Here is a 14902-nt window from a genome sequence, read left to right on the forward strand (position 1 = left end):
ACTATGATGCTCTACGTTAGTTACCGACGGCGGGAGTAAAGGAGGAATTCTGGTGACGTTGGAGCCAAAAACAAGATGTTCACTGAGGAGACAGGTGTTTGTGCTCTGTGTGAAAACAAAAGTTAGCGTATTTTTACCTAAACCACAATCTTTTCCTAAACCTAAACAAGCTGTTTCCTGTGAAAACCTGTTTATTTTGAAAAGAAAAGTATGCATGTTTGTAACAAAATTGTCACGTGGAAAAACTGTCTGAAGCATAGGGCCACAGACCAAGCTGCCGTATTTGATGAGTTGGGAGTGAGAATGTGTTGAAACACACAAGTAGCATAAAAACAAGACTCATGGTACAGTCGTCAATGTCAAGCCTGGAATCTGGACTGTGGACATCACATAGGTGAATCAGTTTGGTTTCTTAAGCCTGGTTACAAACCTCTGAATTGCTGATGAACATCTCAAAGTTCTTCAGTAATTCTGGTGATGTGCACATTGACAGCCAGTCGGAGAAATAGTTAACCAATCAAAGCTCATAGGTGAGCTGAAGACTTTATATGAACTGAATTAGATTAACTAGATTAGATGTTTTGGTATGAAGATTCATCGACAGAGGAAAGGGATTTTTTATAAATGGATATCAAGTCATGGGTCAGCTGTAACACAAGCAACTAAATTGAGCCTGTGAGTGACAGTAAGAGATAATATCAACATGAGTGACTAACGTCAAGCATTAATATAATGAATAGTGTTTGTGTAGGCCTGCATATCGTAGGCTGATTTTGTTATGCATTTAAGTGTAGATGGAAGCTACACAAACGGGTGCAGACACGTGGATAAGCTATCCAAGTAGATTTTGGAGCGGGTGTTGGCAGTCAGCAGAGTAAGCCTGGGATATGGGAAAATGCTCTGTTGAGGGAAATGGGCAAGTTACTTTAGCTGCTAAGGTTGTGAGTGGAAGAGGCTCAAGGGATAATTCAAACACACAACAATGCTGCCTGTAATTCACATTCTGTTCATCGCTGCTTTCTTACACGTACACAAACATATGTGCTCAAACACTTTTTCTCTTCAAGACCCAAACACTTAAATAATGTGTCTGCATGCTTAGCTTTCATATAATAATCCCCTCTCCCGTGGGAAGCCCACAGCCCAACTCAAATGTGAAAGAACAGGGCCTCTCAGAGAGCCGCACGGTCCCTTCAGTCCTTCAACATGCAAACATTGTTTGACTTAATCCACTCCAATGATGCAAATTCATGCTGTTCATTATTTCTAGCTGAATTGTATCCTGGCTAAACGTTTTCAGAAATGCAACGGGGACATCGGAGTCAATAAAGTATTTAGGAAGAGAGGGGGAAGACATTATTCAAGATTTATTTTTCCCCTTTCATGCTTTTCCATTTGCATTTACTCCATAAAAAAGAATTAGCATTTTCCATTTTGTAACATTCCTAATGTGGGTGATATTGTTGTCTGTGGCCATAGATTCTGGTTTTGAATAGTCCTCTTTAGATGAGCTAATTCAAACCTTATTTAATAGGATAAGCCTACATCCCTGACTGCTTTGCTTTCAGGATCTTTCTCTGTCATTGTAAATCCTCAGCTGACATCTTTTTGCCTGCTGAATAGGATTCTTCATTTAAACCTCTGATATACAGACTCTGAGTGGATGCCACAGCGTCATACAGAGTAAACTGTTGAATGCTGGTGAAAAAGTTATTTTTGTCACAGTGTGATTATAGTCAAGAGTGGTTTAAACCAGGGTCCCTTTCTTCTGCTTGAACACATCATACTTATAAGCTGTAGACCTCAGTCTGCTGTCAGTCACTGGCTATGGCATGGCTCATTTAGTTGAATCTGAACTAAATTGAAGTTTGTGTTTCTAGTCAGAAATCCTTGTCAAAATGAATTGATGTTTACTGTTACATTTTTCCAAATAAAAAAGGAAGAAACAAATGTCTTCAGGGATACAACAGCAAAACTCCTGCAAGCCTTTAAGTGGGAGCGGGCCAGTGAATATGTGTGATTGACAGCTCAGCATCGAAAGGGCACAGAGGTGCAGTGTAACCAACTTGTGCTGGTTATTGTAAAACTAAGTGAACCTACGTTGGACGTTTATGTTGAAAAGAGACTTTGTGCATGTAACGAGAGGAAACTGCACGTTTCCTGTGAACACAGAAGGATATTTTGAAAACACCCTATGTTATATGATTGACGATGAATGTGACACGCCGTCCCTGACACGTCCAAAACTGATGCCCGATGGGAACCTAAAGCATCCGAGTGTGAAGCGTAGGGCCTCTGACCACGTGCTAGTGTCTGATGAGCTGTCAGCGATAACTTGCTGTCTATACAATCTATATTGACGTTAGAAAGTAGGTTTCTAGGCTGATCGTCGTACTACAGCTAAGTAGCTGCACACTGACGTTCGCTGTGTACTTTCACCTGTTAGATGTTTGTCGGTTACTTGTTCAGCAAACCAAGGTGCAGCACTCTTTCTGTGTGGTACTTCAGCTGTTGGTGTGCTGATCGTCAAGAGTTCTCTAATCAAATACTGTGTTTGGCTTTATGCAAATAGTTATGTCTACATTGATAGAGAAACGGTGTTCGGACTGATATATGTGACAATGACCATCACCACCAAACCCAAAACAATAAATTCATAGCATAACTCCACCCTTTTTGGTACAGATTTTTTAAAAGGACACAGAGCAGATCTGTATGCTGTCACATAAATAAATATAACTGTGATTACAACTGGACTTGGAAAAATATATACCCAACGTGGTTACCTTTAATTCAAAATGACATTTCCTAATTCTCTTCACAAACCAGAACACTACCTACAAATATATCACATTATTTGAGCAGATCCACTTCCAGCCCTTTCCTGCCCCGATCTGAAAGTTGGTGTTGAGCTCGAGCCAAAGAGGTTGCTCCGCTGCTGCAGTGCATTTCTCAACTTGGTGACTCTCCAGATGGCAGGTATCTTTAGTGCTCAGCTCCCATGTCCTGAGCTGCGACAGCTCTGCCGCGCTCCATCGGGCTGCAGTGGGCCCGCCCTCCCAGGGTACTTTTAATGGACTCTAATTTGAAACACATGATCAGGACAATACAGAGAGTGCACTTGCTAGCACAATGAAGATAATAGGGCTCATTTTCATGCATATGGGCTCAGCAATTCACAGCATAACTATTGTTAATTGGAGAAAAATGATTGCCTGAAGGCCCAGGTTGAAGTGAGGTACTTAATAATATACACAGATTGTGAAGCCCTGGTTTTTGTGCATGTTGACCAATACAGTACATGACAGGCTTGAATTAAAAGCATTGTGGGGATTTTCAATGACCTCCAACAACAACCAATATGATGCATGGCTTATCTTCTCAAAGAACTGAAGCACATGCCTCACTGTCATCTGACAATAGACAGTGCCTCTGTTACTGCCAGGCAGGTGTGCTACCTGCTACCGGTGGTTATGTAGCTGTAAGACAACAAGATAGCATTACAAGGAATCACTGAGGGAACCCAGAGGAGGCGGTGCAGCATGAAAGTGAGCACAAAGCCGGAGGGAATCCATTTGTTACACTTGGCTGAGCACACATTAGTGTTTGACGCTGATAATCATACAGGATAATATTTTAATTTGTTGAGCATGTAGTAGCAACAATTGGTTGAACACCCCACCACGCTCATGTTGCAATACACTTTTTACTTGGAATAGCTTAAAGTAAACTCAATCCGGATTTTCTAAAGATTTGTTCTTGACTCCGAGAAATGCTCAACTAGACTGTGATAATAATAACAGGATGTAGACACACAATGTGCCCAAGATGCTCTGCATATTTCCCTGCATATATTATATGATAAAAGGTTACATGGACCATCTGTTATTAGTTGTTTAAGTAATTGCCAGTTGTCTGTTTAAGCATTAATAGCAGTATAAGGTCAATAACTGTGTTATAGGAATAATAATCTCATTGATGTGCTATTCTTTCATATAAAAGCTTTCATTTTTCAAATGGAATTGAATGTATGATCAGAGTAAATATTGGTTACTATTTCTATCAACAAATTACATAATGTCTGTCATAATCAAGCTATGACGGTGAGGTGTAAATGGTGCTTTAAAGAGCATTCTTGACCTTCAAAAAGTATTTTGACAAAATAATCATACCATTGGTTGATTAAGACCATAATATTGGTTGAAAGCTCAAGAAAGGTTAGCTAATAAGTGGACCTTGAGTTAGGATTATTCCATCAAAAATGTTTAAATTGTCGGATGTTGTTGGATCAGGCCACTTCAGGAACTTCCTGTCTGAACTGGGTTGGTGTGTAACTAAGTACTTTACTCAAGTAATGTACATAAAAACACATTTGAGGTGATTGTACTTTGTGTTTATAGATTTTTTTAACACAAAAATTAAAGTGTACAAGCACAGCTGAAACCATAAGTCAATGAATTAATTGAAGAGTATTCTTAGAGTGTACTATTAGTACGTTGACTTGCTGGCATAGGTAATAGGTCTGGACCGTATAGCCTAATATTTATACCATGATATAGTTTAGAAGCACAATCTATTTGTTCTTCCTTAAATGTCAATATAAACACTTCTGAAGGTATAGAGCACTGGTATGGCAACTGCATGGAATCATTTCCACCCTCCCATCAATGGAAACCATTAAAAATTCAAAATATTATCTTTTTACTTTTGTAGCGTCCAAAACTTGTAGCAGTTAACCTTAAATTGACACGTGTTTCTGCTCCTATGCACATAGCTCACAATGACACCAATCGTAGGTGTCCTAATAGTCGGAACTAACTGTCGCAAAGTGTACTTAGAGTGACAGCAGTCTGTCACTTACGTGTATTTCTTACATTAAAGAATGATACAAAACATCCTTGTAACATTCAAAGCAGAAACACGACTGATTAAAGTTCAACATGTAAATGCAAATAAATATTTTACAGCAAATTTAATTTGGTTCTTACAACTTTGTTTTTCTTATCGATAGTTATTATTTGGAGAAAACACCAACACAAATGAATAGGAAATAAATTATTGTGTTTTTATCTAAATACTTGCTTTGATTAGACAAGTCTTGGCCTTATTATTTTTAATGATGTATTATAAGCTAGGACGTTAAACAGGTCATATTTCTCATAATTTTAAAGAAAAATGCTCTTCAATCAGCTGGATTAATTCGAGTTTCTCACCACAAACTACATTTTACAAGATTGCATTTGAATACATCATGATAGCGTACAGTAAAAGAGCTTTGTAAGCTGGTATAGTCCAAAGTTATACTGTAAAGCAAATTCATACCAGTTATATCCTTTCATACCAGCCACTCCTAGTAGGTAGTTTATGTTTGACAAAAGTTCTGTAATAAACTTTCAGCATATTGTAGTTCAAGAGGTTGAGAGAAAACCTCTTGGCTCTGTTTTCAGGCTTTAGAAAATCTATCGCATGATGGAAGGCTGCAAAGCAACCCAAAAAAACGAAGACGAACTTATCAAAAAGTGAGCCTAACCATAAGGGCGAATCATTTCAGAGACTGAAAGAAAATGTTGGATCCGGGTTTGTTTGTGTTGTTAGGGCGTTATTTTAAATATAAAAAATATAAAACTGCCTACCCTGGGGTACAACTTGAATTACAATATGAAGAAAGGTTATCATGGCACAATAAAGTGTAAAACAAAGAACAGCAGCAGGTTCTCCCACAGAACAACAGGATCAAACTAGTTACTTCATTTTTACGTCTATCATTTTTTCATCTCTACCAATACAGTGGCAATCATACTCTAAAGTCCTTATGGGCTCTCATTCGGAACGATCCAGACGGCTCATTTGCATAGCCATTTCCTATACCAACCCTCTATAGGATCATCCGTACTGCTGTGTACTTTGCAGGCTCCATAAATTGTGGGGTGTAAAACCAGCCCTCCTCCTCCCTCCCATATGGGATATGCCAAGGCGATGCCAACAGAAGCAGTTTGATTTAGAACATCAAGAATTTATAGGAGACTTAATTAGAAGTTGTAAAGGTGACTTATATCAAATATGGGGGGGCTATAGTGCAGCAGTTATCATTTCCATAACTCCCGAGTCTTGATTATTCTTTCTGAACATGTATGAGCTGTTTGTGCTTTGATGTTCTTAATGCACAGAGCTTCTCTGGGTGGCAGAATGTTGCCGCTGCAATGCTGCAGAAAGAACGGAAAAAGGCAGAAAACCCTTTGCTTTCTGTTACTGCAGTGTGTCCATAGAAAGGATTTACACACATTAACCAAAGCCATGATGATATAAGACCCACACTTTGAAGCAAAGAGAGATTGTAGAATATTTCTGTCAGTAGGAGCTCGTTCTCTTGGTGTATTCACCCCCTTTCACCTGCCTGTGTTTCATTTTCCAATCACATGGCTAATCAAAATGTTCTTTTGGCTCATTTTACAAACTATGAATGAGGTAGAGGGCTGCAACATTTTGTGTTATATTTCATGTAATGATATTTTGTCCTAACCAATTAGTTGAGACTGGGGTATACTATTCGTGTTTCTATTTGTCAACCTCACTCAACTTTGGGGCTATTTTTGAAGCAATTCTTCTGTCACCAGTTTTGTGGTGGTAACTATTTTCTGACAACCAAAACGGATTACATTTACATTCTTAAACCCGCCCACAAAGCTCTGACTAGCTCTGTTGATTTCCAACCAGGGAAGCAGCCGTTAGTGACAATGGACATTGATTGGGAAGTCTGGAATGATTCATCCCAGTTGCAAAAAAACACATTATTTTACTATCATCAAGTGGTATCTAGTCATGCAGATATTTTGGGTTTTATTTCTCCCGATTTTGAGATTTCCGCCTCAACAATCGGCACCGTTAGAACTTCTATCCAACAAAGAGATAGCCCCTGTTAAGCTGCTGATAGCTTGCTCTAGCTGTTGAATTTTTAAATGCAATTTTCTAATGTTGTGCACACACTCATGAAATTCCCTTTAACTCCCCTGTATTTGGGTGGAAGCAGAAATATCACAGACAGGAATCTTAACCCTTATGTCTCACAAAGAACATTTTGGGCTTTTTGATTATTTTCAATCATTTTGGCTGTGTTTATGCATATGGTATACATTTTGGCAAAGGTGTGTTTTTTCATATTTTGGAAGTTAAACCTCAACTCCTATAATAACTCTGTAACAAAATGTGTAGTCAAAATATAGACAATCAGACCCTGATGGACAAAAATGTCCACTGACACCCATTAAAACCACAAGGTTTGATCCCACTGCCGTCACAATAGAACATCATGCATTCTATTCTATTAAGCTTTTGATCTTAGGCTCCGACTTCAACATTGTACCGTATACTATTTTCCACCAGATTGAGCCATTTCCTTATGTAAGCTCTAGTGAGCAAATGCATGCTATTTTCCTGGTTTCCTCCAGGGGCATTGCTGCTGTCTTGTCCAGCACTGCAATGTGTGATGCAATGCACATTTCACGACTGTGAAAAAATAAGAAGATTTCCTTAGCATTTAATACAGAGAAAATAATTCATTCAGTGGCATTATTTAAACAAACTGGCATTTAAAAGGTTAAAATTCTAAAAAATTAAATAGTATTTTATTGTAATAATGATGATGATAAGGACCAATGCAGATTTTTTTAAAGTGATGCACAAGTTTCAAAATATGGACGGATAAAATCCAGGGCTAGTAAACACCAAAGATGAGCTGAAACTTCAACTTGATTATATCACAAATCGGATACTAACATGATAGGATCACTGCTAGTCTGAAGAGTAATGTTTCAGTGTCTAGTTGTATCTGCTGCAATGGGAAACAACAACAAAAAGAAGCAGGGACATGATCCCTAACATTTGTATCCATTTTTACTTCTCAAGTACCTCAAGTAAAATCCATAATGTCCTTTTTTCACTGCAGAATGGAACAGAGAGAACGTCAATAGAGGATATTGTTGCGGGCAGGAATGATCAGATCAGTGGGCGGGAGTAGCATGGTACATCTGGTAATGGTTGGAAATCCCACAAGAACAAGCGTTCACGGGGTCACAGAACAATCCCGCATAGGCCTCCTGTCACTAATTGGTTGCACAGGTACACCACATTTTATCATCTGCTCTGAGAATAATGGTTCGTCTCTCTGTCTCACTTTACCTCTCTGTTTGACTGCAGACGTTTTTACAGCTCACAGTGAGAGGCAAGGACAACCCTGGACTATTATCTTAACTAGTGACAATTGGTAGATTTGGTATATGGTACCGTAGCATCACATCTAACAAGTGCTAGTGTGCAGCAGAAACCTAGCAGGGTGAGAGAGTAGTATGGTCCCCCTGGGACATTGAAAGCCCATGTCATTCAGTCCACAGGGAACCAACTCTAACTCCCTGCACCACCACTACAAAGACTAAGAACTTTTTTTCTAATTGATTTCAAGGGTAGACAGCCACTGTAGAGCTGCCATTTATCTTTCACTCCGTTTCATCTTGAGCTAAAGTACACTTACAACAGGCTTTATTGGATTTGCTGTTGCTACCCAACTACTTAATATCCATTTCCCTCAAGTATTCCGCCACATTTCTGAAAAGAGAAAAATTGAAATGATGAAATTCATCTTTTAATGGTTGATATGTAAACTCTCTTGTGAGAGACTAGAATTTGAATAAATGTATTTCTCATTTAAGTTCCATCTTTGTTTGATTTACCTAACCTCCCCTTGTAAACTACATGTAAAGGCTACAAGAACAAAAAAATGTCCCTATACGTAAACATTCTGCAATCCATATCCAAGCTAAGAGTAGTGAAACCGAACCTGGTCGTTATGCCTGACAGCCTGCAGCATGCTTTAAATAGTTTGATGGCTAAATGAGATAAAAACCAGTGCAGCTTGGACTGATTTTCTTGTGGGACATAGCCCTGAAAGACCTTAAGTCTGATCCAAACCAAAGAGTGATACTTTTTTGGCTTTGACACATTATGTGTAAACACTGTTTGAGTGCGCTTCCATGTATCTCAATTAACATAAATTATTCCTGAGACAAGGAGGCTTACTCGCGCTGTGGAAAGACCTTTTTGCCCCTTGGATGTTTCTATTTTTATAACCAAGCTTTGCCAGCATATTATCATTCAGTTTTTCTACCAACTGTCTAAAAAATATATTTCACATGTATGCCACAAACCTTTACAAATATTCTTCTGAGCATTGTCTCTGTTTCACCCAATTTAAATGAAATTTTCGTCTTCTGACAAAAATGTACAATAGTTTTAGTCCCATTTTGGTCCTTTGAGTATTAGTCAACAAGAAAATTAAATTTTACTCTCATTTCGCTAGTTAATTTTATTGTTATGTTCTCACCTTTAAAATGAAGTGCAGCTTAATAGCCAACTTAATAGCCAACCTCCTATCAAATCTGATAACCTGAAGAGAGGTAGGAGTGTGTACATCATATGCCTATAAAACAGCTGATGCCCATTTGAATAGAGGGCCAACCTGGATCAACATACAATGAGAAAACACAAAAATGTAGTAAGATAAAGGAAAAAAAAAAAACAATAAATGAAAGAAGGTTGGGTTCTACAATAAGTGGCAGATAACATCAAATTTGTAGTTTGACGAGCCAGATTGTCGGGACTGGGAGATGTGTTAGGATGATGGCCCACTAAGTGCAAACAAAAAGGTGATGCAAATGTGACTTTGAGCTCTCTTACTTGCTAAGACAAGAAGCAGATGTCATTGAATAGTTTGTTTTAACTGATCTCACCATTTATTGAAACTACAATCTACTCAATACACTTTGTTGTCCAGGGAGAAAGTCCCCAGACTCCCTTTAAACCGTGTAGTTTTGTACGTTGTTGAGTTAAGGGAAACTTTATACACTTAATGAAACACTGTTTATGACATATTCTAAATTCACATTCAGTTTTTTGTAAATTTGGTAAAGGTAATCGATTAAGTCATTGCTTTCCTTGTGTCCTAGTGCTGAACTGGTGGGAAGGCTACTCTATCTAAATAAATGATAACGGCACACAGCCAGCTGAGTGCAGTGTTCACCGTCGGACACAGTGAATTCTTATTGTATATAATTCAATACACACTCATATTGCTTTAATATTGAGCACTTTTCTGTTGTTTTTATTATTTAGTGAACTGAGACAAGACAGGTGACAGTAGACAGGACAGAACCTAAAACATTGGGGGAAAGAATAAATAGATTAGTTCTATTGGCAGTGGTGGCTGGTCCAGCCAATTTTCATATTCATTTTTGTCTATCTTTGCATTTTTTCACAACATATCAGAGGTGTACTGTGGCTTTACTATGATTTGGTCGTATGTATTTCACAGGGTGTGTAATAAGATAAGGTTGTAATGTAAAGTAAAACATTTGTTGTTTAAGGTGAAATGAGTGTCAATATATAATTTGAATGAAAGTAAAAATAATAATATAAAAAGTATCATTCTTTCTAATACCACAAATCATATCGCAATTGCAATAACAGTCAAAATAATCGCAATTAGATATATTTTCCAAAATAGTTAAGCCCTAATAAGTAATTGCTTCATTTGTCCACCATTTGTTCACTTTTTTTACCATTTAGTTTATTTCCATTTCTATTCTGGAAAGCAAACACTGGTCTCTGTGTTAACTTTCTACAAATATGTTTTACAAACTCCTAACAAGTCCACGTACTGCAATTCACAGAACCTTCAGCTGAAAGTCTAACATTACCTGCAACCTGATGCACAAGTCAGGTCAACCTAAATGTTTTCTAAATCTACCATCAGCATGAAGAGATGAATCGAATCACTTGTTCTCTGCAATTACTCAATCACTGTTTGAGGACCTGCCCTTTTGCCATTTTTCTCGGTTTTCACCGTTGGTGGGATGGCAGCTGGCGGTCTGGGCTTTTGATTTATCGAAGTGTGTGGGAAACTATGAAGCTTACTTTGTGACAGCTCAGAGGCTTTAACATTTAAGATGTCATTGAACTGATTGATGGAGAGAGGAGAGACTGAGCCTGCCCACTGGCATCATATGTCACTGTCCGAAGTGATGAGGGACTCTGCTCGCTGCCCTGTTACACCCACCCAAAGGCTCCAGTGGGGAACCTTTCATGACTGAGGTTGAGAGAATCACAAATTAAATTTTCTGTACTTAAGATGCCTATGGGTACTGCATATTTAGACTCTGTTCAACTGCATACATTTTAAGACAAATGTTTGCTCCCAGCTAATACTAGATCCTTGCCTTAACAACACAGGGCACTAAAACAAATGCTCATGTCTCCTGCCATTGCCCATCATCGCCAAGAACTCCAAACAGATATATAAGGAATGATTATATGATGGAATAATTGTATGATAGTTTGACATCCATCTGTAAAATTCAAAGACCACGCCCAATTTCAAATTAGAAGCAGAATATTGCAACAGCATGAATGGCACGCATGCTGTACTTGTTTTGAGAAAACTGCTAACCTGTCATTTTTAAATGGAAAACACATCTGATGACATAGATGGATTTTCCCTCGCGAAGGTGACAATTAATTTGCAGCGGTGTGACTGTGTATACAGTTATCTCAGTAAGTGTCAGATTTGTTGTGATAAAAGGCAACAAGGAGGAACATTAGTTGAGCATCGAGCTCAACCAGGGCCACAGACTCACCGTGCCACAAGGTACCAACAATAGGGAGCTGTGTCTACAACATCAATCAATACAGTGTTGGGAAATGCACCCGCATTAATAATTGTTTGCCTGGGCATCAGAAAATGTAATTAATGCATTGAAATTGGGCCACTGGCTACATACTGTTCACGTCAGTGGAGCTATATATCATTACTTGTGTTCGTACGCTCATTCTGCAGGACCTTTGTATTGATTGCGTGCTGAAGAAACAGTTTTATCTTTTCAAGACAACAGCAGGCTAAAAGCTACTGAATCAAACCAAATTATTTGCTGGTCATGCTAAAAGTGGCCCTATTAATGTCATATCTATTTCCATTTAATGTATTATTGCCATTATGTGCTTTGTCAAAGCCCACAGCTCTAATTTGTATGGGGAGAGGGGAATAGATATCCCTATATCTGTGACAATATGTCAGCTTAAATGGCCAGTTGGGAATGGTGAAAGCAGCTCAGCGCTATTTCAGCCCATCTCAAGATAATGCTCTACAGACCAGCCTTTACTCTGGAATTATCCAGCCATGTCTCACACTCGCTCGTCACTGGAACTACATCTAAATCAGCCAGTCTAATTAGGAGTTGGACCAATGTAGAGGCATGCATTCATCTTGCTAACAAGACTACCTTTTTTTTTTTCTCCACAGTTGTACAGCTCGGTGGACTTCGGAAGAAAATGGCAGATCATCCACGAACGTGTCACACCAAACAGATTCTACTGGTGAGTCATCCTTTTTTTTCACATCTTCACAATTCCTCTCATTGTACTCTGTGTCACTCCTCTTCTCCAAAGTTTTGTTTACTCAGGAATGTAGAAACTGTTCCACGCGACCGAGCAAGCGATATTGATGGCTTAGAACAACGTGTGCGTGTGACTGACTGGTGTTGCTGCTGAAATTCTGCACCTTCCCCTTGATACAATCAGGCAGAGATTAATCTCCTCCTTCAGAACACACTTAGCATTCAGCGTCCGAGAGCATGTCGCATTCCACTTCATTTCTCACACACGTCCCGCTCACAAGGCGTATTGCACATAAGTATTAAGTTATAATTTTTTTCATCAACAATAGAAGAAACGAGGGGTGGGTTTTTCTACAGATGCATGCATGCAGATACAAAATCGTACTAACAGTTTGAGGAGCTATGACTAATAATGGATCCGGGACCAACCTGTCACTTCTCATCCAGTCACGTCTGCTGCTCACTCCCCCTGCAGTGTACCTACTATGTCTGATGTGCACACTCATCACAAACAGCTCATTGCTCCTCTCCCCCTCTCTGAGGTGACTTGGGTGTGCCTGAGATTGCCGGTGGCTATATCCACTCTTACTTGCATAAACCTGGAGCTACTTCCGTGCCATTGTGGGTTAATACTAAATATGTACAATCCATTGCTGGCTTTGCCCTTCACCACCAAAGCCCTTTCAAGGACATCTAAACACTAGATGGGCATTTAGCAATGGCTAGGCAGGCCTCCAGTTGGCTGCATTTAGACAATGGCTTCATCTGTTTTCAAGGGATATAAATATTGCCACAATGGGAGCGCTGCGTCCATCCAGTCTAATCCACAAGCAATGAAATGAGCAAGATTTTACAAAGAGATACACTCATAGTCTTCTCAATGATGAGGAGACTGTATACGTCTTTGCATTGTAAAATGTTGCTGCAAAAAAACTGACTTAGAGTTGCTGTGGATGTGATTGCCATAATATGGATTTATGCATTTAGAATATGGGGGAAACATTCCAGTACTCTCCCTACTGTGAAAAGCAAACAAACAGCTATAACAGGAGCAGAATGCCTCTGCCAGATTACTGTCCCTTTTTTCTGTTTCCTCTTCCACCCTTACTCTGCGCTGACAACTCTGGTATTTTCTTCTTCTTTGTTCCCCCTTTACATTCCTTTCTATTCATTGCCATTATGGTTATGTATTATTCTGTGGTCTGTCATTCTCTCCAAGGTCTGTCTCCGGCCTCGACAAGGAGCCAGATCTGGTCCACATGGAGGCTCATACACCAGATGGAAGTGAGTGTCTCCTACACACACACACACACACACACACACCAAAGACAAGTAATGAACAGGTCTCTGTGGAAATTTCCCCTGGAGAAAAGAAGCCATCCCCCAGGGTAACAGCACAGGCTCGGCCCACCAATAAACCCACTGCATGGTTCTTGATTAAAATGGCCTTTCTCCTCTTCCCTTTCACTTGCTGAATGTCAGCCCTATAACTCTGAATGGCAGTACCACCAAGTTCCTGCATAGGTAACATAGGTGAAACTGTTTATGCCTGCCTGTGATGTCGGAGTAGCAGCACTGTGAGATATAACCATTGCTTTTTTTCTCATATAACCGAGGTGTGATTGACAGGCCGAGATGCTTGTTTGTGGTATCTACACATGATAAGAATACATCTATTGCTACAAAGAAAGGCAAATTAGTCCAAATGTCAGACTGCATTCCGAGCACTACTTTAATTATCTAAAGCCTTTAATTGAGGAAAAAAACGGATATCATTCAAAGACACTTTCTATATATCGTGGCATAGATAAGGTATTAATCCTGCAACTCAACATATTAAGGTGTACTAAAATAAGCATACAATAGTCATAAATGTCATGATTTCTGTTTGTCTTCCTATGTGACAGATGTGCAGTATGTCACATGCAGAGCTCCGATGTGCACAGAAGCAAACAGAAACTACCCATTCCCTGGATACATCGACATCAGCTCTTTGGTGGTTCAAGATGATTACATATTCATACAGGTATGGCTCTCAACAGTCACACTCATGATTGATTATGGTATGTAGACATTACAAACCCTGAGTAAGATCTAAACTTCTTCCGATACCGGTACCAGTATTGGAAAGGCCTCCAATAACGCTTAAATTGCTATATCGGTATTGGCGAGTAGCAGTCTGTGTAACTATCCTATATCACGATGTCATATCATTCATCAGCTCATTTACGCTACACAGGAACAACAACAATATGCGTCTCTCATACTCTGTACAACCTGCCTGATCGGTATTTCACATGCGCAAACTAGTGCTACATATATGTTATTAAACACTCTCTATGACTATGCTACATAGTCAACAACAAATCAGCGTTCAAATCGACAGGAAACAATACACTTTTAAAATGTGCGTTACTGACCTTCCACCCATCGGGGCAAGTTAGTGGTGATATCCCAGCACGACC

The 14902-nt window shown here is 39.2% G+C and overlaps 1 protein-coding gene across 5 annotated transcripts in view; it reads left to right on the forward strand.

The window, feature by feature from the left end:
* The window catches only part of sorcs3a (sortilin related VPS10 domain containing receptor 3a), a 214523-nt gene that overhangs the window by 141995 nt on the left and 57626 nt on the right, over window positions 1–14902 (forward strand). For all 5 annotated transcript variants that reach the window (XM_031867062.1, XM_031867063.1, XM_031867065.1 and 2 more), the window contains exons 5-7: window positions 12344–12417; window positions 13657–13721; window positions 14345–14463. In XM_031867062.1, coding sequence (XP_031722922.1) covers window positions 12344–12417; window positions 13657–13721; window positions 14345–14463 — 258 coding nt within the window. The remainder of the gene's footprint in view (window positions 1–12343; window positions 12418–13656; window positions 13722–14344; window positions 14464–14902) is intronic.

This window comes from Anarrhichthys ocellatus, unplaced genomic scaffold (assembly GCF_004355925.1).
Source record: "Anarrhichthys ocellatus isolate YVR2014 unplaced genomic scaffold, GSC_Weel_1.0 scaffold38, whole genome shotgun sequence".
Taxonomy (NCBI): Eukaryota; Metazoa; Chordata; class Actinopteri; order Perciformes; family Anarhichadidae; genus Anarrhichthys; species Anarrhichthys ocellatus.